Genomic DNA, 23,847 nt, shown 5'->3' on the forward strand with positions numbered 1-23,847 from the left:
TTAACTTTTCATTATCCGAAAATCTGAATGAAACTTTAGATGATTGGATCGAACATCTATAGATATTAGATTGAGTTGATTTTTAGCAAGGACCCTTAAAAAAATATTTTACGTTTAATAAACTGCTCCGATCATTTGAATGAGACTTGTGATAGGCCTCACAACAAAATCCGTGCACATCTATGTGGTTAGTAGCATTTTTTTGTGTATGCGAATAGGCTATAGGTACCAACGAAATGGTATTGCTCGTGTACCAATCAAAATACAGGGCCCACTTTAGGGTTTTGCATGAATGAATCAAACCATGTATTATTATTATTATTTTTTTTGAGTGCCTTGTGAAAAATCAGATTTATGGAATAATTGTGAATGCTTACTTGATCTAGTGTACCGCTTTTTCATTCATAATTCAAGATCTTATATTTTCTTAATGAAAAAATTGCCCGATAGATCTAACATTTCAGTTATCCTATAGAGCTAATTTTCTGATGTGCCAGTAGAAAAAATACTTTTATATTATTTATAACGGTTTAAATTATTTGTGCGGGATTTGAGGTGGACCCGACAACCCAGTCGGTGCACCAACGGTAACATTTCGTAGGTGCCTACAGTGCAATCACTATTCTTCCCGTTGGACAAAGCGCGAGCACTAAAGAAAGTGAAAAGGGTAAAAGAAAAGCCGCAATACCCGTTTGTCGAAAGCAGAGCCAGAGCAACCCAGCAACAAACAATAGAAAAGAAAGACGAAGTACAGAAGCACAAGAGAGAGAAAGTAGGGGAGAGAGAATCAATGGCTGTCTCAGTCTCCATTGTGGCCATCATCACTTCTCTTCACCTCATCGCCTTCGTCCTCGCCGTCGGCGCTGAACGCCGCCGTAGCACGGTATACACACGCTTCTGCATATATATTTAAGCCCCATTTTACCTACTTTTTTGTTTCGCATTTTCTTCCGCCTTTTTTTATTTTTGTCGTAATTTTAAAATTCATATGCTATAATATGACATTAAAGAAAAAAAATACCGTAATTGTCTTGTATTTTGGTCATATTTTTTTTCTTACGACTCCTCCTCCCAAACCAAATTCGCAAAACATAAAAAATATCAAAAATTGAGGGACAATTCTCTGTTCTCTCTTTAATTTGCGTTTTTCTGTGCAGGCGAAAGTGGTGCCGGATGAGTACGACGAGAACACATACTGCGTGTACGACTCTGATGCGTCGACGGCGTACGGGCTGTCGGCGTTTGGTCTGCTACTGATTAGCCAAACGGTGGTTAACGGCGTCACCAAATGCTTCTGCTTCGGCAAAGGGCTCATGGGGAGAGGGAGCTCCACTACTTGGGCAGTCTTCTTCTTCATCTTCTCGTGGTATCAAATTACCATACTCTCCTCACTTTCTCCAACTTTTTTCCGCTTTAGTCTGACGCTTCAATTTTAGTCTGACGCGTCAATTATGGATTCCGTTTTGTGGGTCCTAATCACCGAAAAACAGTGGACCCCGTGAGTGCAATGTTATAGATAACTTTATATTTTGGTGGTGTTTAATCTTTTCTGGATTAGTCAATATGTGCGGGAGTTGGTCCGAACATTTGAGTGGGCCAGATATTTGGAGGTCGGGGTTTGAGTTCAGCTTTATTAGCAATATTGGCTGTCATTGTAACTCATTAACCACTTACACACTAACGTTAACACTGGTAAAAGAAAAACGGTGATTTTCACATCGTTTTTCGTTTTCTTAATAACAAAATGCATTCTATTTTTTGGTCCTTTTTTTTTTTTGGTGGAAATTTGTTTGTGAACTTAGAACATACACCAAAGACAGTATCATATTATAAATTGAAAAGATGGTACATGTGTGAGTAGAAAGGGGTGTGAATACAACTTTCGCTGCTTTATTTTTTGGGATGTTAAATTATTAGAAGAGAGGTGGCCCATTGTGACCAGTGTCTTTGCTGTATGTATAAACTGTGTGGTGGCCATTTGGGTTGGTATTGGAGGTAATTATTGACCACGTGATATACCTAAACCAGATAAGGTACCTTTGTCTATTTCAGAGTTAAATAGTATGATTGCTAATCGTAGTTGATCCAAAACATAAAAAAGAATCATATTTCTTTTAATTTCATACAATTAGCTTTGTTTTATTTGCTGTCTGTGTCATTTGTGCATGTAAAGGTTTTGTTACTTTTGTTGTGTTCTGCTAGTTGGTAATGAACATAGGTGATTTTGCTATGGTAGAGAGACCTCTATTTATTTGGTGGAACCATCACTACTGCACTACTGTATTGGTTGGCAAAATGTGCAATTACAAATCACAATGGACATTGAAATAAATTCAACTGGTTCTTGTAGTCCCATGGTTAGTGAAATAATAACTATTATGCCACTACTGATGGAGTTGTTACCGTCTTGGCACAATTTAAGGTTCTTGTTCGTTGGAGTCCTATTTTTCGAAAGTTCCTTTATTTCACCTGATCTTAGGGCTTAGGTAGGTGGATTTTGTGTTCCACCATCACAAATGTATTGGCATCAAATATTTTTATTATCCATTGGAGTTATTAGCCAAAATTACTTCATTTTCTGATTAATTGACCATTTTTAAAATAAATTCCTTCTAATCTTTTCTAGCATATGGTAAGAAGAATGCTCCCTGCATAAGCAGTTTCTCCAGGAAATTGTTTGGGAAGGCGACGTTCCCTCATTGATCAGCATAACTTTTTAAAAACACATTCCTATGCTTGCAAGCTTCTTCTTACTTGAAGCTTGCATTGATAAACGATCATTTGCACGTATTAAAGTTTGTGGGAGCATTGGAAACTTGTAGGGCATTAACAATGATGAAAGTACCAAAAACACTTTCTTTTACGATTGAATCACGTCATTCGCTTTTGTCATTACAGTATTCACAAAATCATTAGAAAAAGTGTTTAGGATTAGAAAGTGTCATCATAATCTAACAACAATTATCAATCACATAAAACAATACTTCCCTAATCTTTTACTAGACTCTATCGTTTTGTTTTACAACTCAGCCTGTCTTGTGACCTGTCCTGATATTGTCGTAGGGTGTCCCGCATTGTCAAAATGAGTTGTTTTTTAAAATACAGCTGATTTGAGGATCTCTGATGAAGTGTTCATGCTTCACAGCCAATAGTCCCCAAAACAAGTGTGCAGCATCCCCACTTTACTGAATGAATTGGTGCCACAAAGTTTGCCATGGCATCATGTGACCCTGGTCTATTGTTGGTTAGAACAAATTATCCAATACTTTCTCCTAGGGCTCCAAAAATGCTTCTGTGATATCGATTAATTCATCACTGTATCATGAAATTGGGGAAATGCGAGTGACAATTGCATTCAATATAGGCATAAATAATAGTTCCAAGGGTGGCCCTTCAGCAAAAAAACAATTGTAGCCACCGGGCCAGTGACCAGTCAGCTTATATGATCATAAAGTGAATATTGTTTTTGTAAAAGTATCAACTCAAGAATTATTTTGAGTCTTTGACTAAGAAAAGCATTATTTTTGGTAGATAACTCTTACCATGTGGTTCACTGATTTTTCATTACAAAGCAGTAGAGGTAAAAAATATGCATGCCTTAAGGACTACTAGGTCTGGACCATTCCAAAAGCCCAATTGCAATTTAAAGAGGGTCGCAGTTAAGTACAAGTACCTCTTGTTTTTTTGTGTGGGTAAATCACAACTACCTCTTGTTGTTATTAAGATGTTGGTTAGAGGAGAAAGAGTTGAAGTTAGGGTTCAACGCCTATGGGTTTGCAGGATGAATGGCCCATCTATGGCACATGCCAATATTCGTGCCACGAGGGCTTCTAGATTCTGGGCATCTACCCAAGGATGCTAGAGTACAATGGAAATGCAAATATATATAGTGCATTAGTCTTTTATTGTTCCCTTCCTTCATATTGGATTTTTAGATGAGGTAAAGAGGTAGTGAATTTTGAACTTACATGCTCAAGGGAGAAGCGCAAAGGCTAAGAGTTACGCTAGAAGATAACATTCTTCTTCAAAACCCAAAGGCTAATCATACTCTAAACTCAGCTGTCCTAATTTCATTCGTGATCAAAACATTACGTAGTACTTGTTTTTTAACAACCCTCCAAGCATTGCAGTGAAAGAAGATTGCATGCTTGACTGTAAGTAACTAAAAGACTCGTAAATTACCTGAAGAGCTTAAATAGGCACCCGAGAACTGGTCTGCAATCATCTCTCTGCCTTACTTAAACCATGAAAGAAATTATAAGAAGCAAAGAAATTCAAGACATCGTCTGGAATAATTGCAGGCAGCTTTGACAGCCTTACTGAATATATGCATTTCTCCCACCAGTAAACTCGAAAGTGAGAGCCTTTATTTATTTTGAAACGAGAAACATAGAACTTTCTAGTGGTTTGTGTGTTTCAGCCCAATTAGGCAATTCTAACCAAGTAGGTTTATTTGTCACTTTGAAAATTGGTTAAAGCTGTCAAATGCATTTTTGTTCGTCCTTCGCGATTTTGACTTTGATTTCTATGACTATCTTGGAACGATGCTGTCAACACTTTTCGAATGCAAATAATTTAGTTTTTTGAGTCTATTGGAGGTTTTTCCTTGTCCTCTTTTTTCCCCTTGGTACTTTATCGTACTTTGTAAACAGGTAGATATATTGAACTACGTGAGCTAGGCTTGTTGAATTTGATTTATTAGCCAAAGATTGTTGAATTTGACTCATGCTTATCATGTGTTGTCCTCATGTGTTTGGCTGGTAAGAAGCTTGTTCATTGATCTTGGTTAAGGCGGCGTAGTTTAACCATGGACCGTGATTCATGCATGAAACTGCGGAATTGCACTAATGAGTTTACTCGTTAACCTAATATTGGAAGTACCAAAAGGAAAAAAAAAGTTAGCCTAATATTAGAAATTTGCAGTATACTCCAAACTGTAATTTCCTGTCGACATCCTTTTACGGTGAATATTAGCTTGCCTGACTAAACCAAATCAAGATTCAGATACGCTTTCGATGTTATGGAGCGTTAACCATTTATGGTTGTGTTTATTCCTAATGGTACCCAAGAAGATAGGCCCCATGATAAGTGGGTAGTTATGCTGTAATTAACGAGGAGGTGGTTATTGATAAGCCCATGAAGGAATAATTTTTGGAAGATGGGAATTGAGTTTATTTTGTTACCGATTTTTGGCCCCAAACAAGGGTATTCACAACTATTTTGACCCAGTCAAGTACCATGATCTAACAACATGGGAAGTGGGCTATTTTTGTGCATAGAACATAGGACATGTCAGGCCCTGATGCAGTTCTGCAGCAATTTAAAGGCCCGAATCAGTTTTGCCTTGGCGGCTTGGCATATGAATACAAGGTTCGAAGGCTAAAAAATGTTTCGAACACCAAAAGTTCTAGCAAGTTCCATTATCATTTGGGACCTGCACTTCTTTTTCTCTCATTCAATTGGTCTATCACCTCTTTTATTTCCGTTTTCCTTGGTCTTTTCGCTCAATTCACTTTAGTTTATTCCTTTCAAAGCCTAGTCTAGCCTAGCATGTTTTTCAATTCCATGTAATTTCCATTTCCTTTGTCACCATCAACTTTGTTATTTCCATAGATAATGAAGTTTTTTTTTGGTTTAAGTTTTACGTCTAACTTTGTTCCTTAAGCTAGTTAATTTAGTTATTCCATTTTCCACGACAGTTGAGAAATTTGAAGTCACTCTTTGTTGAGGCAAAGAAAGAACCGCTTGTGACTTAAACCCTAAGTCAAACACTTTCGTTCGAGGAAGAAGTCAGATCAAGGCCCACATGTACTTAAAAATCGAACCATTATTGGCGCGCTCACGTTAACTGTTCACGCTTACGAGTGTTGCTCACTAGGGGTGAGAATTTCCAACACGACACGAACCGGACACGAAGTTAGCGTGTTAAGTTTAGTTATTTCTGACATGAAACACAAATATGACACGATACAATAACACGAAAAGCTAAACAGGTTGGGTTAGGGTTGACAAGTTGGGTTAGGGTTGAGAGAATTCTGACACGAACATGAGATGACACGACACAAACACGACACGAGAATTTATGAAAGGACACACTAACATGACACGTACTGCACACGAAGTTAGCGGGTTAGGGTCGGCTATTTCTGATACGGAACATAAGCTAAACAGGTCAGGTTAGGAGAATTCTTACACGAACACGACACGACACGATGTCCACCCCTATTGCTCATGCCTTCACCGCGAAGGAGGGAGATTAATTCAGTTTATATTTCTAATATTAGGTTGCCTAATTGAACCAAGTCAAGATTCAATTAAGCTTTGACAGTTCTGAAGCATTACGGTCTTCTTCGTCTGTTGTGGTTTATTTTTAACAAGTGGCATGGAATTCCAAGTTGCATTGATGTTTTTGTTTTGTTCAATGTTTCACGCTAACATTTGAGGGAAAAAAAAACAGGGTTAGCTTTCTGGGGGCAGAGGCATGCTTACTGGCAGGATCAACAAGAAATGCATACCACACCAAATACCGAGCAGCCTTTCGCGTACAAGACTTATCGTGCGCCACTCTCCGTAAAGGAGTGTTTGCTGCTGGTGCTGCTCTTACATTTTTGTCAATGGTGGGCTCGATCCTTTATTATTGGGCCCATTCCAAGGCTGATACCGGTGGATGGGAAAAGCACCGCAATGACGGAGGACTTGGTATGACCTCCCCTAGTTACCCTGAGAACCATCAACAACAGAGGACCAATGAATTTGAGAAAGCTTAGTTGTGGTTTGATCAGGTTAGTAGCTGCAGTTTTGGTGACTTGTTGAGAAATATGAGAGTAAGACTGATGAACAAGAACATCAGACTACTGAGTTTTCAACTTGTATACATTATGCCATATAGTATGTGGAAAGCAATTTACAGTATTGTGTTTGTCTGTATTTATTATTGTGCATTGGTTTCAGTTTGCTTGGATTTCATAAACCCTTTATTTACTTGTCATGAGTTCAAATGATGTCATCTGGGCTTTTTGTTCCTAGTTATATACCATGACACCATTGTTGACTTGTAATGTGGATTCTGCTTATGCCTTAATGAGAAAGTGATCTCGAACAAATGTGATTGGTTTATACAATATGACCGACTTTTTTTCTTTGTGCCAGTTATAAGGGGTGGCGTTTGGTATGGAGCAATACACCAAATGTCTCCTTTTAAACTTTTTCCATGCGCACAAGAAAAAGAACAACAATAAGCATTTTTAAGCATAATTAGGACACGCCATTGCTCCATCCGAACCAATGTTAGCTGCGAAATGGTTCTCCGAGATGTGAGACATATTCCTGATTTTCGCGCCAACCCTATATCAGTCATTGCTTTGGACCAGGAGGGCAATGTGAAGTCCTTTGGTGATGGTCATTGGAGGCTGGCGACGAGGTCCCTAGTGGTAGCCAAGGCACTGGCATATTGGTACCTTGTACAAGACTGACGTGAAGATACACTCAAACAGCCTGAATGTATTTCAATACCACACTTTCACCGAATTTGTGGCACAAGAGGCCTGGTCATATGAGCTAGAAAGGCTGGGAGATTCTTGAAGAAGGAAATCTCCCATTCCAGCTAGAAAGGGGAATGAAGTAAACCCTTGGATAAACAGAGCAATGTTTCTTTTAGCTCTTCGAGCAAACAAAGATATTGTTAACTCTGATTTATCTATCATGTTTGTGATTCCTTTGAAGTGGAATTGTTAGGTGGAAACGAGTAGTTCCTAACCTTCATCGCCGACACATTAAGGATGTTGTGGGTGTATCTCCTGAAGACAAAAGACAAGGTGTTCTAGTGTTTCCAAAGGTTCCATCACTTCCATGTCATATGGTGGAAAGGGAATATTGAGAAGCCATTGAAGCGTCTTCAAAAAAACCCTGGTGGACGGTACACTTCCAAGAAGTTCCAAGCGTATAGTGAAGATCGGGATATTCGGCACGAAAAGAGTTCCCGGCGCTACGCAAGACAAGAGCATAGCCGAAAGGATGAATCGCACCATCATAGAAATTGAAATCAGATGCATAATCATAATGTGTAACCTATCAACACCAGTTTAGAGATCAAGAATCAGATGCATAATCGTAGTGCCTAAACTATCAACACCGAAGCTATGGACACAACTTCCTACGTCATCTACAGTTCACGGTCAACTCAACTGGATTTTGAAGTCAATTGGATGGAAGAGACTTTGTGGTCCACACCCATTCAAGTCAATTTGGAAGACAGTTGAGAGTTGGCAGCCCCATTTCTCAGCGAGCCTTCTCCTCAAATTAATTGGTGAGGCTTTGCCTCATACTACTCTTGGTAAAGCCTCATGTTCTTCATGAATCCTAGTTTTGAACTTGCTATAAATGGCAACATCCATAGGTTTCGATTTAGAACAACAGCCACAGGTGATCAAGGTCCATAGATCACTAGGTTATTTGTTACAAGCAATTTAATTGAAAGTGTCCATGAAGTTATTAACTACCTTTGTGTTGTGATGCTATTTCACTTGAGCCCTATCTCTGTCAATCTTTTTTCAGATCGATAAAAAAATTTCTTCGCCGTTCAAATTTTTTTTTTTTTTTTTTATCATAATACTAGGAACTCATGATCATTTAAAAAAGAGTAGTTAAATTACTAATAACACAAAGTTAGTTGTATAGATCCAGAACTAGGCCTAGTATCTGAAGTCCGTTTAGTGCACATGGACTACAAGCCATTGCTACATTTGTTACTAGGCCTAGTATCTGAAGTTACTACAAGTCTGTCTAGTGCATTGGACACAGTTTCGTGCACATTTGTATCTGGATCTATGCACAAGCCATTGCTACATTTGTTCACAAGCATTCGTCCATGTTCAATACAGCAATCATAGGTTATCAAGGTTCATAAAGCACAAGGTTTCTTGCTACAAAGGAAATTGGAAGAGTCTATCAAATTATTAATACAACGAATTACGTCATAATACAAGGAACTCATGATCATTTAAAAAAGAGAATGTCCATGTGCGTAGATTTGTGTGCAGAGATTCGAACACTAATGTACCGGTAACCGTGTGATACACGTGGATCCTAAAGGAAAAATCTACGTGCATCGGATGGTTCTGGACACATGTATCAGGATCTATAAACATTAATCTGCATACGCAGATTACTCTTTGGAAAATGATTGAGAAAATCATGAGATGATCAGAGTTCGTCGTGGTTGGAGTCTGAGCTGAAGGAGGGGAATTCAATTTTATTTCCACAAGGGCGGCCATGTGGTAGCACCGGACATTCGATGAAGTTGGAGCCAGAAGTGTCCACACACAGGTAAACCTGGTAGATCTGGTGGTTGCCTCTAGTATCCACATTGCAATCAATGAATGTGGTAACACCAAGTGCTTGTTCAATGGCTACCTTTATGCTTTCTAAGCTGTGATATTTTCCATCAGCAGGTCGAATTCCTGTTTATATCATAATACATATCCAAAACTATCAATTGAGCGAGGCAAGCTAGTAATTAAGATATATAATTGTTACAGTACCAGCTTACAAATAGGAGTACTAGACTAGAGGGATGGCAAGCATACCTGTTTGCACATTTTTGGGGTAGGTATGGATCGTGAAGAGGTCATGATAAACTGGTTTTTAATCGATTACTATTTCACCCGTAATAAGAGTTAATGGCACATTAAAAGTAGTTGTATAAACTAAATTTTTGGAGGGGCAATTATGGAAATTACATTTGTGACAGAGCTATAAAATTTAGGGCGCTGCTATTCACAGCCCTTTATTTTCTCCCATAGCCCACTACATTTCGGTAAATGGTTGTTGAAAATCATACATAACATTTCGATAAATAGCTGTTGAAAACAATATTATATTTCGGTAACTACATGTCGAAAATATGTTCAACTTTCGATAAACAACTGCCGAACATACATTTTCGGTAAATAGCTGTTGAAAAAAATATTATATTTCGGTAATTGAATGCTGAAAATATATCTCAATTTCGGTAACTAACTGTCGAGTATAATTCAAAATTTTTAACGGACTATGGGAGAAAATAAAGGACTGCGAATAGCAGCGCCTAAAATTTATTCACACCGAAAAGTTCTGTTTTCTTTTATTACTTTTTTATTGAGCTCTCTCTGTCTTCCTCTCTGTAGAAGAAGAAATCATATATAGTGTAAAAGGAAAGCGAGAAAATTAAGAAATTGTGATGCAAAAATACGAAAGAGAAACTATAAATATACCATATGATTTTTAATTTGTTTCTGGTGCCTCCTTTGAGGGCTCCTCATGCTCTGTTGTGACGCCTCGCGCTTTGAATTTCTTTAATCTTTGTAATTTGTTTTCGAAGATTAATAAAAATCTTTTTTTTCTATTCTATATATATATATATATATATATATATATATATATATATATATATGATTTTTAGTAGAGGATAGATAAAGTAGATACCGTTATTTACTTTAGAAAAAGAAAATAAATATACACAATTTAACTACTAAAAGGCACTACTAAAAGATTGTAGAAAGAGTAACGATTGCTATACTCAAAATAATGCCTACATAACTGCGAATGTAGGATTGATAAATCAACCATATATCATTTAAGTTCGAACCCATGTTCGGTCGTTAAAATTTCGTTTGAGATAGATTTGTTATATAAACAAATTAAGCTTGAAAATGCACAGGAGTAGTATATATATACCTGCGGTCTGGAGGGCTTGAAGAAGGTTTGCTTTGGCTTTAAGGTCAAGAGCTTTTTGAAAGTAGGAGTGCTGGTCAAGGTTCGATTCAGAGCAAGTCCCATGTTTATTCCATTCATGTCCCCAAAACTTTATCCCATCACCACTTGGGCAGGCTAGTGTGGGCCAGTCCTTTTCCAACCTACTCAGGAGATCTGAGATCTGTATATACATATAAAAAAAATTAAAAAAAAAAATCTGAAGTCGGTTAACTAGCCAAAATATGAACTTGCCACAGGTAATCAAATAATTTGAAGGCAAAATATAAATACGAATAATATTATAGTATACACTCTTATTTTGGGTATATGGTTTGCACCCTTATAATTACTTTGAATATATTTACAGCATTTTAAACAATAATTATAAACATCTTGCACAAAAAATCATAATATTTGTATAAAGATTCATAACATTGGCGTAGAGATTCGTAATATTTATTCAAGAAATCATAATATCAAGACGAATTCATGACATTTAATATGCTGTGGTTCAAGTTAAAGATGTGTTATGAATATACGTACAAACATTATGAAATTACTGTATAGAAGTTATGAATTCAAGACTAAATTTATGAATTTTTTATTTAACTTGATATGAACTTTAGGCAATTTAATAGGTGTAAGTAAACCATACGCATATAAATAGGGTTGTGTGTTGTAGCCTTTCTCCACTGTATCCTAAAATGTAAAAAGGGAGATATATTATGGATTATAGATGGGTTCTGCAAAAATTCAATGTTACTTGATCATTCTTAACGATTAAAAGTAGATATATATATTTTGACTAGGTGAAAAAGTTATTTTCGGATGAAGCGAAAACCATGGGTAGAACCCTTTATTGTGGGCCTCACCGAACGTTCATTGCTGTAATCTAAACCGTACATCTTGTAAGACCCGCAGAGTAGCGTACTCACGCAACAAATAAGCTTGATCGGACATTAACAGGTATAAAAAAATTAAATTTTGGTTATAAAATAGATAGTCAAGGATATTTTGACTTAAAAACTATTGACAGAATCTAAACCGTTCGTTTTATAAGCTAAAATATATTCCATTTTTGATATACCTAGCTATAAAAGTTTGAGATAAAGCTAATTTTTTTTGTGAGTATATTACTTTGCGGGTCCTACAAGATGAACAGTTCGGATTACCGCAATGAATGCACGATAGGGCCCACAAATGACAGTTTCAAATGATTCAGATTACCGCAGTGAACGCACGATAGGACCCTCATTCTGACAAAACTTTATTCTCTTTCACTAGAGCCAAACTATAAAACTTTTATCCTATGTTTATAAAAAGTGATATTAAATCGGTTTAGTTTGCACGATTCTTACCATGATCTCCTTGTTGAGAACTAATAATCGGACCAAATAAAGTTAATGGTTCTTATTTTTCTAGAATCATATGTATACGTCACTAAATCGATCGCAGAGCCAGACCAAAGTCTATCGTTAGGATCAAATCCGGTTAACGGCTTATTTGGTTTAATTTCTTGAATGCCCCTTAAAATGATCCAAAGGTTTAGTCATCTTCTTTTTATTCTTTCAAAAAAAGAAAAGAAAAAATTGACATACGAGGCAATGATATTTCTGAAAGTTTTATTAAGCAAGTTTAACCGTACGTCCTTGGTATATTTGTCTAAGTTAACATAGCCGATGGAAAAGGCCATATATGCATGCGGATGTGGTGTGTGTGTATATATATATATGGGCGGAGGCACATGGGGACAAGGGAGGGTGACTGACTCCACTGCATGCCAAATTAATTTCTCTTGAGATAAGTATAATTTTTACCTTATTTGATCCCAAATTTTCATAGGAATAATTATAATTTAGCTATTTTGATCCCACAAATAATCTCTAAATTGCTCCAACTTATTTTAAGTGCATATGAATCTAATTTTTGACTCTACTAATCAAAATTTCTGGCTCCGCCCCTGTGTATATATATCTCGATGATTAATTTTGGAAGAAGGAAAAGGCTATACTATTACTTGCAAGCAAACAAGTTAAGAAAGAAAGTCGTAGTAGTATATAAAAGGAGACTCCATGCCTTGGTCCTAATTTTCACATTTAAAGAGTGAGTACGTACGTATACAGTTTTGCAGTACGTTTCAACAAGAAAGGTGGGTCATGGGTGGGGATTCTGACAATTAAGGAAAATAATGACTTAAAAGTTACTCCATGAACCACATGGTCCTAGCTAATTCCCATTTAAAGGGTGAAATTATATTCTTGTGAAATTCTATCTCTCTATTCTATATATAGTGTTTGGATCGATGGACTTTAATTGGAGTCTATCTGAATTTGATTCTTTAATATTGTAAAAATAATTAAGCAACGTATAGTACGTAGATTCTATATATTTGCAATGCGAGTTTGGAGTTCACTAGTTTGTGCTATGGACACAGATTTAAATACAAATGTGTTTACAACCGTTTAATACACGTGGATCTCACACAATGTACGTGGCCCCATACGCATACATCAAATGACCGGAGATACACCTTTAATCGGATCTATGTTTAAATATCTGTATCTTAAGTATTTTCTATGTTTTTTACGTACGTAAGAATATTTTTGTTTGGATCATTTCCGAACGATTACCTTCGATTCATCAAAAGAGTTGCTCCTATCGCAACTAGAGGGGTAAGTGCCGTCATTATAATTAGGCCAAAGGCCATGAATGCCAAAATCTTCATCAGGCTTTCCAGTCTCAGGATAGCAACAACTTTGTCTCGTATCACAATATGATCCTGGCCACTGCATCAAATTAAAATGCGCACATCAAATCATGAATCTATTAATATAAGTCAAGATTCAAAATACTGCATGTAACTGTTAGTGTATTGTTGTTTTATTGATATGGTACAATTTGTATTGGTCTTATTTCTGAAAAAGTTTTCAATTTATCGTTGTAAGAATTTTATTTACATATTTATATGCATATATATATGCTAAAATCTTTGAAACCTTCCAACAAAAATGAAAATATGTAGCCAAGTGCCCTATAGAAGCAGTAATTAATGTGGCGATTTACAGATCATATATCAAGAGATAAAAGGAATTACAAGCTTTCAGTGCAAAAGAATGAACTAAATTTTGTATATATATATTTTTGAAGTAACAGCTACTATCATTTTATGAAATGACCTTAAAAAAATCCATGGTGTGACAAGTATGGGCCGGTACACATCCGATATGGTTGGTACCAACCAGTTCTTCACCCCGAACAAAATTGAAGGGTCAAGGAATCGGTTTTCTTTAAAACTGGTACTCTGTACCGGCTAATGAATATGGAATCAAAAAAAATAATTGACCGGCAAAAGAAGATATTATAGATAAGTCGACGAAGATACATCGAGGGAAACAAAATTAAAGAGAGAAAAAGAAAAGAAGCTATATAGCCTCATGATGCTGATACATGAGGCAAAGTGATAGATAGACCCGAAGCAAGAAATATATATCATCATTGAACAAAAAGTTGAATGGCATTCAAAAACTTGGTTCCAAGTTTAGAAGCATCGATCGATCCCAGGGAGACAGAGAACGAGAGACAGACAAACAACTGCATGACATGAAGAATTAAAGGAACATATATATATAAGCCGACTCACCTGCTGAACAAAGTAGAAGAAATCAAAACTCTGCGACAAACAAACAACTGCTAGACATTGTAGCACCAAAAGCTTAATCAAAATGGAAGAGTTGGACTTCTTCATCTTTTCCTAACTTTTCCTTTCTTTTTTTTTTTTTTTATGTTTTTGCTTTTCGTTACCTAGACTTTGGAATGAGTACTCGGTTGGCACATAATAGCTTTAATTTATAGGCAAACCCTAAAAGAGATACATTAGGTATGAAGGCATATGCTACAGTATATTCATACACATTGGTAACTATTTTATTACATGGTTTGCGTGCCAAGTGGAGGAAGACATGTCACCTCCCGATTATCCAGATTGTTTAATTAAATTTGAAACAATTTGATTTTTATACTCCAAGGAAAGTAGCTTAGGTTTTCCTTTTTTTCGATCGATATACCCTGTCGAGTTTGCTTATGATAATATGAGTACAATCTCCGTCTATCTCTTTTTAAGTGTTCAGTTTCGGAATTCCAACGTATTAAGGAGATATCATCATTACACATTTCACATTAACTTTTACTTATACTTTTCTTTATCCTCTATGAAACCATCATCATTATCCATCCAAAAAAAAATGATGGTTTCAAGCCTGAAAAGAATTTATCTGTCTATATATATATATTCTATCTATAAAGGAGAGCACCATGGAGTATACTTTAGAGGCTGACTCATATTTTACATTTCCAATTCACAAGACTGAAAAAAGGGTAAATATGTAATACCAACCACAGCAGTTTCTACCCTCAACCCCGTTAAACCTACAGGCGGTTTCAACCCCTTAAACTCAAATAGGAATCGTACATGAGATAGTAAAAGAAAATGCCAGATGGTGCCTACAGGCTACAATCCCACAATGAAATGCTAGGGTATGTTTCCTTGCCAAAAGACCTTTGGCCAAGGACATCTAGAGGTGTGCACTTAAGTGCTAGGAAAGAGGATGTCGGAAATTCAATTCTTCTTCCAATGTGTTGATCTAACTATTAGATCTAATAATACTAACTTTTGCCCGATAAAAAAAAAGGGGTAGGTTCCCTTTTGCTGATGCATTCATTTTATTAATTCTACTATGTAAATTATAGTTTTACCATTTGATCTCGTAATTTTTAATATTCTTATCATCTCAATTTCACAATATGAAAGCTTTTCAAGCGCATCGAGTTTGCACCAATCATTAGTAAAATAATAAAGAAGGCACGTTTACTCTCTTAGAACGAGTCCATCCACGAACGGCAGAGCCGGCTCAAGATAATTGGAGGACTAGAGAGACAATCTAAAATACATCTTTTCATATTAGTTTATACTGTTTAAAAATTAGTAGTTTTTTAAGTTTTATTTGTCAAACTTTTTAAGAGAGAGAAAGGGAGGGAGGAAGAGGAGATAATGCGGGATTTTATATTTCAAGGCAGAAGATAAGGGTGACGGGCGTTTGCAATTTGGGATTGGATAAGTAAACCTTATTTCGGAATATTTATTAGTGTTAATATCTTGCATGCTTGACTTTGAGTTTTTGTTTTGAGTCATTGTTAATTATTGTTGTTCATGTTTTTCCCATACATTTATTGTTTTTCATGCTGCATGTATATAACATGCATGCACACATACAAACATAGGGACCTTACGGAAATGGAGGCCTAAGGTTTTAGCTCAGCCAAATTTGGGGCTGCCCATGCATATGCGTGAGTCATGATTTAGGATGCGCGTCAAGGTTAAAAATTTGACCACATATATATATATATATATATATATATATATATATATATATATATATATATATATATATATATATATATATATATATATATATATATATATATATATGACAAAGAGATCTTCGTACGTAGTAGCATTGCCTCCACAGCTCGTAGACCTCGCGGCAGTATCATTGCTTGCATCTCCAGCTAGCCCTTTTTATAGTTCCAGTTCTATTCAATTAAAGAGAAAATATGAATATTTTACCTAGCTAGCTATAGCACACCCAGATGCAAGCAATGCTGTATATATGTACAATATTATTATGCAGATCGAGAGGAGCTAGGGATGTTAATTTGAGTGCTCCTTTTCTGGCGCCACACCACTTATTGCAGGATTTCGTTTCGGCTATTTCAATTAATTTTTTGTTGGTTAACATGAAATTACCTCGTATTATGGTTTACGTTGCAGATAGCGCATTTTCAAGGTGTACAAATGTCATGACTAGTGCTTATGTCATGTACCCAGATTATTCTCGGGCACTTTGTGATAGTTTTGAAGAAGGTTGTGTAGTTATTTCACACTCCACTTGTAATTAACGACATACACCAACTGACTTGCTTACCTTTAAGTTCTAACCTTAAGTATGTGGCTCAAAATTTTTAACTTAGGTTAATAGACAATATATAGTAACTGGCGAGAAATGGCTATATTTTTTCCAATGTGGGGATATTTCACGTTGCTGCACTTAGAATCCATACTTCTATTTATCTAGTTGTTCTTCTTAGAGCATCCGCAATGGTAATAATCAAAATTAATAACCAAAATGTGTCCCGCTAGTATTTAATTGTCCATTTAGTTCATAATCAAACTTAATAACTTCTACTTCCACATTGATTATTTTTGCACCCCTAACCAAAAACCTCCACAATACACAATGCACATTTGTCCAATCGCAAACAAGTTCCAATCACGTACCCGACCACACCAAATTATCCATTCCAATGTGAGGTATTTTTGAGTTATTGAGTTTTGGTTATTGGTAAAAATTATTAAATTTGGTTATAGAATGGGTGGAATTTGGTTATTTCCTAAAAGAATTATAATTAATTTTGCTTATTACAATGTAGAATGTTTTTTTAATATTGTTATTAAATTTGCTTATCCACACTCATTTGCTTATTACAATAGGGATGCTCTTATCCCTGTCTTATTAGTACAGTATTATTTATGGGGAGATGTTAGAGGCACAGCAATTTATCACACATCTCTCACATACATGGGGTCCTTAACATTTATTGAGAAATTCTCACACATGCATGTGAGAGATGTGTGGTTGATGTGTGACACATTAATATGTCCCTAGCATTTTTCTTATTTATGTAATAATTGTTTTATCTTTCCAAAAAGAAATTAAATCCAATGTGTCAGTAACGTGACGTATATATTATACGTACGTACACCGGCAAACCAAAGAGGTGTTTGGCAAGGTTACCACTTACCAGCATATTGTTAGGTAGCATTACGTGCAAGTCAAAACTGTGAAAATATATTCAAATCAAGGGCTGAAATTCTTGAGGGTGGAATAGTGTGAATTTTTTTCCCCCATCAATATTGTATATATCAATGAGGGAATAACCAAAAATTAGTGTGTTAACAACCATATGAGGTTCAAAGTAAGAGGTACAATTAAATGGATTAAGAGCCACACTGAATGGTTATTTGTTGAAACTTATTTTATTTTCAATTATAAGATATTATTTTATTCGAGGAAAATTCTTTTATTTTTCAATTCTCTTCCAAATATTGTTACTTACTTAATCTCATAATTTGTACTAAGGCAAATGCAAAGGGAAAGGAAATTAGTAAGGAAAAGGAAACTAGATGCTTCACAAGTACAGGACAAGAAAATGTTGTAGAAGAAACAGCTGCACTCCATGTGGTATTATATTCTGAACATTATTTATAGGCTGCTTTCGTTCTTCTCCTATTATTTTTATTAGTACTTAATTCTTTGTTAAATTTTGATCCATTCTATATTTCAAATAACTCCATCAGACATTTAATTATGCATAATGTAACCATCTATGACCATGTGAGTTGATCCGTTTCCTTTTATTTCTTGGTTGCAGGCTATCAAATTAGTATTTGTTTCATTTGCCTTTAATTGAATTCTTTATTCTCTTATGCAACTCAACAAGGACTTCGAGAGAAAACTGTAAGAACTTACTCAATTCCATGCTTAATTCGTAATTATCTATACCTTTTTATTTGCATTCTTAATTTCATTGTTATTTTTTGGTATAAAGGTTAAATAGAGTTATATTTTTTAGGTGTACTTTGTGTGGGGGTCAATCAGCTGATAACAATGATATGGTCCCTTACAATGCATATGTTGCTAGACTGTTCACTCCCCAAATCAATGTGGAATTTTTGCTGGAATGAGATATGTTAAGTATATCCGCAAGTACATCTACAAAAGAAATGATTATACCATAATAGTGTTCGGACGAATAGACAAGATCGATGACTAAGGTAACTTATTTGAGATACCATTTAACTTTTACAAGAGGGGGTTCACATAATTATATTCTTTCATATAATTCTGCTCTTTGGATGAAATAATTATGTTTTGATATAAGAAATTTAGGTAGGGTGATGAAAAGAAAATTTTCAAGACAATTGAAAAGTGATGAAGACAAACTTTTGGAACTATGATCTCTTTGCTAAATACGACCTATGTGGAGAACCCTTTTTGTTACATTTGTGTATGAGATTGACTCTATTATTGAGTTTTTTGTTTTCATGTTTCAATTTGAATGCAATGAATGTACCAAAAGTTGGAGTTGGATTTGACTATGGTAAGTATTGAATTTGGCTTTTTGTGTGTTTTTTATTTTATTTGTTTAAGTTTGGTTTTGTAATGGTTGCTCTTTTATACTATGTCAGTCATATATACAATCACATTATTTTTGGACAAAGAAGAGTTTGTCTGTAGTATTAATCGATGAAGTCAATAGCATAATGAGTAATTGATTTTTGGTGGTGATAAAATTGTACTGGTATGTGTCTTTAGGCACAGTCAGTTTGCTCACACCTAGCTAAGGTCACTCGAAATCATATTGAATAACGAATTTTTCGATGAAGGCACGGACAATGATTCAATAGAAGTAGAATTACATTTTTATAGTAGATGATTTTAAATCAAATTGCGGTCTCTATTTAGGATGAACTACGTAAAAATCAGTATGTCATGGTTTGCCATTGTTTACTTCTTTTTTTGACAAGTCGTATGACATTAAATTTCTGACTAGATAATTGAAATGGTATATGAACTATAGCGCCATCATTTTTTTTTTCACAGGTTGCATTGGCTAATCAGTAATAGATTGATATCGAGTTGGTTGGAGCTTGAAGCTTAGAAAGTCTACAACTTTGTTATCAATGATTCAGTAGAAGTGGAATTACATTTTTATAATCAATTGAAGGGCTGATTATGTTTTGTCTTTTCTTCTTGATTTTAGAAAACTTGATGAATAAAAACTAGATGTTGCTATATTATCATTAGTTTAATTATTGGTTTTGTATTCTTACAGTCCGAAGCTTGATTTTTTTAAGCACATAAAGTGCATTTTGTGATTATAGTTGGGTTTTGCCAGTTGTGATCCGTAGTTTGTAGTGTGGTCGATCTGGTTGTGAATTTAAATGGCTGGCGATAAGTGCCTTCAGGTACGAACGCTACAACTATCACTACAACTATTAGTTTGTTAGTTTGTTTATGTGCTGATTCAAGTTAACATGTGGATATACTTGAGCTATTGTTTTTTGCGTAGTTAGAATTTTGAGCATGGGACCTTGGCCTTCAAAATTGGCTATGAATTGAATACTGATTTCGAGCTGTGTCTTCAGACATAGGTGTGGCAAAGGTAAACTCACAGAAAAACTCTATTCCTATTCTTCTTACATATGTGTTCACCTCATCGAATAACTTTATACCTATTTTCCTTATACATTTTTATCTTTCTAAAAGAAAAAAGAAAAACCTGGAGAAAGAGAAGGTGACATCCACGGGCAGGGGAAAAGAAAATGCCATTCAAGTGCTATGATTCTTCCACACTTACGGAGGTTTTTTTTTTTTTAAATCTATGTTGTTTGAATAATGATCACGCATCAGTAATTTAAATCATGACCATGTACTCTTCTACAAATTCCTATAATCGTTTACCATGATTTGTTGCCTTCACTCTACTTCTAGCTTTGCGATATGCTAATCAAATAAGTTGAACCAAGGCTTAGTCCTTATAAAACTAAAGCAGCATACGAAGGATTTAGAGATGCACAACAACGCTGTGAAAACGAAAAGGAAAATAAACATGATAAATTTGTAGTGTGGTTAAACTGGCTGTGATAAGTGCCTTCAGGTACAAGTGCTACAGCTATTAGTTTGTTACTCCCTCCGTCCCCTTATTATAGTCCAGTATTCCATTTTGGGCTGTCCCTTAATAAGTGTCCATTTGGTAAAGTTAGTAGGTAAAAGTTGGTACATTGTCTATTTTGTCCCTAAAAGTAGATTCCATTTTGAAAAGTTAGTGAGTAAAAAGTGTAATGATGATGGGTAAGTAGGAAAAGTGAAGGAAAAAGTTGATGTGAAAGGTATAATGATGATTTTTTTTAATAAGTTAGAGTTACGAAGTAGGACATTTAAAAGGGGACGGAGGGAGTAGAATTTTGTGAATGGGATCTTGACCTTCAAAATTGGATATGAGTTGAATATCAATTTCGAACTGTGCCTTCGGGCAATTTCTAGTATTATACGTACGTACACCGGCAAACCAAAGAGGTGTTTGGCAAGGTTACCACTTACCAGCATATTGTTAGGTAGCATTACGTGCAAGTCAAAACTGTCAAAATATATTCAAATCAAGGGCTGAAATTCTTGAGGGGGGAATAGTATGATTTTTTTTTTTTTTATTTCGCCAATATTGTATATATCAATGAGGGATTAGCCAAAAATTAGTGTGTTAACAACCATATGAGGTTCAAAGTAAGAGATACAACTAAATGGATTAAGAGCCACACTGAATGGTTATTTGTTGAAACTTATTTTATTTTCAATTATAAGATATTATCCCATTGGATTCTCGAGTTGTTTTCCCCTCATCATCTTATTTAACACCAGAATCCATAGTTGCTTCCTTATAAAATGAAACTAATAGCGTAGACGACCAATCCCTCTCCACAATAATTTTTCATATGCGGTCCCTTGTGTGATGACATTTGAGACCAACACCGTTCTATATATTTAACAATCGGAAACCTTAATTTTGTTTTGTTGGCCTTGATACATCTATTGTTCATTATACTTTTATAAGACCAATTGGGCAACGTAAAAACTTGGCCGAATCATATTAATTTGCTTTAACAAAAATGAAAAAGGTCAGGTCTAGTTGGTTATTTCTCGTGGACACAAAAAAAAAAAAAAAAAAAGAGTGATATTGGCAAAACAGTTGTCACTAAGCTATCACTAAAAGTGCGTTGCTAAAAATTAGTACCCATCTAATATTGTTTTAAACTCAAATTTGTTTTAGTGATAGCTTAGTGACAATTTTTTTTTTGTCATTGTCGCTCATTTTTTTTGTATGCTTTGTTCACATATGATCATACTAATTAATGACCAATCAATCTAACTTTTTGTATGGATGATCAATACTTCGACGCCTACAATATCATAATAGCTCTGGCAAATGTGATCAGCAAGACAGGTCTTCTTCTGCATCACCCACGGGGTTGCCACATAAGAGATCGAAAACCCTTCTTCCTGTCCACACCTCACATCTTCCCGTGCAAGTATTTTTTTTTGGTAAAACCCTTTCCATATTCTTCCAATATATTGCTTGCATACGATAACTTGTCGACGAACACCTCCTTTGTGTTTTCATTTATGCATGCCTTGATAAACAATAATCAACTACTATTTTTACTACCAACCAGTAAAATTATTTTTTTGATCGGCAAAAATTTTTTATTAGAAAAACTCGATAAGGGTACATTGAGAAGGAGAGGGCGAGCATCAGAAGACAATCATATGCAAGCCAACATCCCGATGGAGGAGGGAAGACCAACCAGTAAAATTAATCGAAACATTCGTGGACCATTGGGTAACTTATGAAGGGAAACGGTATTAAAAGAGAGAGAAGGTATGAAGGGATATGCTACAGTGTATTCATACGCAGGGACGGAGCCAGGAATTTCACTACGCATGGGCGACCGTGCATGCGAGAAAAGAAAATATAAATAAACATGCATAATCACATAAATACATTAAAATTCAAAATAACATAAATACATAAATCGGTTTAACTAATGAGATCGATCTTTATGTATGCATGTGTCTTGTTTTTCTTTATTGGTCATCTTCTTTTTTTTCATTTATCACAACTGGACGAATTCGGTATATGGACTTTCATGTTACTTGATTTTTCAAAAAATAAATAATTAAGAGAAGTCTAAAACAACAATTGGGGAAAGACATACCTACAACTTAATTTTCACCAAAATTACTTAGGGTTTCCAAAATCTCTTATCCTTTGTCTCTATTTTCTCGAAATCGCCTTTGAAGTCTTAACAATTGGAAATGTTTGTGCCAAGAGAGAGAGCGGGGGGATTTGGTATGCCATTGAGATTTTAGGATAAAAAGAAATAAAAATGTAAAATACTAAACCCATCTAACGAAAGGTGGAAGTTTATTAGTTTTATTTTTTGTTATATTTTAGCTCTTAGCCTTTAGTAATTAATGTTGGTATCCTCGTAGTTCAAAGATTACAATTTTATATATATATATATTTAAATTTTACACAGGGGCGAGCCTATATACTTTCATAGAAATTATTATTTTTTTACATATAATAGTAGTGTTTCTTTTTCTTCTTGCAGGGGCGACCGTCCCTACTGACCCCTCCCTGGCTCCATCCCTGTTCATACACATTGGGTAACTCACATGGACGTTGTTACATGGTTAATTTGCGTGCGAAGTGGAGGTAAAAAAAAAAGTGTACATGTGGCTGCAGTTTTCTATGTTTTTTAAATCTCAAATCTTAAACAATGTGGATTTTGTATGTAACGAAAGATTGTTTTAAGTCTGAAAAGAATCCCTTCTATCTTTTAATATATAAAGAGAGAGCACCATGTTTGGTGTCATCCAAAAATTGAAGTTGTACGGATTGTTTGGTTGCCTAAATTCATTGTATCTTATACATTAGATATTTACACTTAATATGTTTTAATGCATATATAGGATTGTTATTATGGGATGGGAAAAACAGTAAATTACGAGTACTTGGAAACTACCTACCCATCCTAATCTTAAGTAGTTTCTTTCTTCTTTTTTTTGGGTTAACGGAAATTCAATCTTAAGTAGTTTCTAAGTACTGTTGTATTACCCACCCATGGATTGTTAACATGGTAAGAGTTAACCTGTATTTGCAACATAGCAGCGTTCGATTATCCCTGGAGACAAACTATGATTTAAGTGGGGGGCCAAAGCGGTGGATTGCTGTGCTAGTTTTCCCCGAGGTTTAGATTGCGTAGTCGGATCCAAAAGGTATTGTTGTATTGTATTACGCGGTTACACCCACTTTTCAATATTTCACGTACGTTAATTAAAGAACAAAATCAGCAAAAATCATGAACCCTATATTAATTATTACCGTTTGCGAAGTTATCAACTGGGTAGGCATTGTGTGTGCCACCGATCGATGCTG

At 35.3% G+C, this 23,847-nt stretch overlaps 2 protein-coding genes across 2 annotated transcripts; one reads left to right on the plus strand and one right to left on the minus strand.

Moving 5' to 3' along the window:
* The first annotated feature begins 623 nt into the window (after positions 1-623).
* On the plus strand, positions 624-7,058 carry LOC131310920 (uncharacterized). The gene is made up of 3 exons (XM_058338185.1): positions 624-883; positions 1,158-1,366; positions 6,458-7,058. Exons 1-3 carry the CDS (start codon positions 791-793, stop codon positions 6,765-6,767), a joined length of 612 nt encoding a protein of 203 aa, XP_058194168.1. The 5' UTR covers positions 624-790; the 3' UTR covers positions 6,768-7,058.
* Positions 7,059-8,845: 1,787 nt separating this feature from the next.
* LOC131311777 (intracellular ribonuclease LX-like) lies at positions 8,846-14,554 on the minus strand. Its single transcript, XM_058339350.1, has 4 exons — positions 14,372-14,554; positions 13,362-13,517; positions 10,714-10,912; positions 8,846-9,458 (listed from the first exon to the last, which is right to left on the minus strand). Exons 1-4 carry the CDS (start codon positions 14,474-14,476, stop codon positions 9,202-9,204), a joined length of 717 nt encoding a protein of 238 aa, XP_058195333.1. The 5' UTR covers positions 14,477-14,554; the 3' UTR covers positions 8,846-9,201.
* Positions 14,555-23,847: the final 9,293 nt, after the last annotated feature.

Source organism: Rhododendron vialii, chromosome 12a, assembly GCF_030253575.1.
Source record: "Rhododendron vialii isolate Sample 1 chromosome 12a, ASM3025357v1".
NCBI lineage: Eukaryota > Viridiplantae > Streptophyta > Magnoliopsida > Ericales > Ericaceae > Rhododendron > Rhododendron vialii.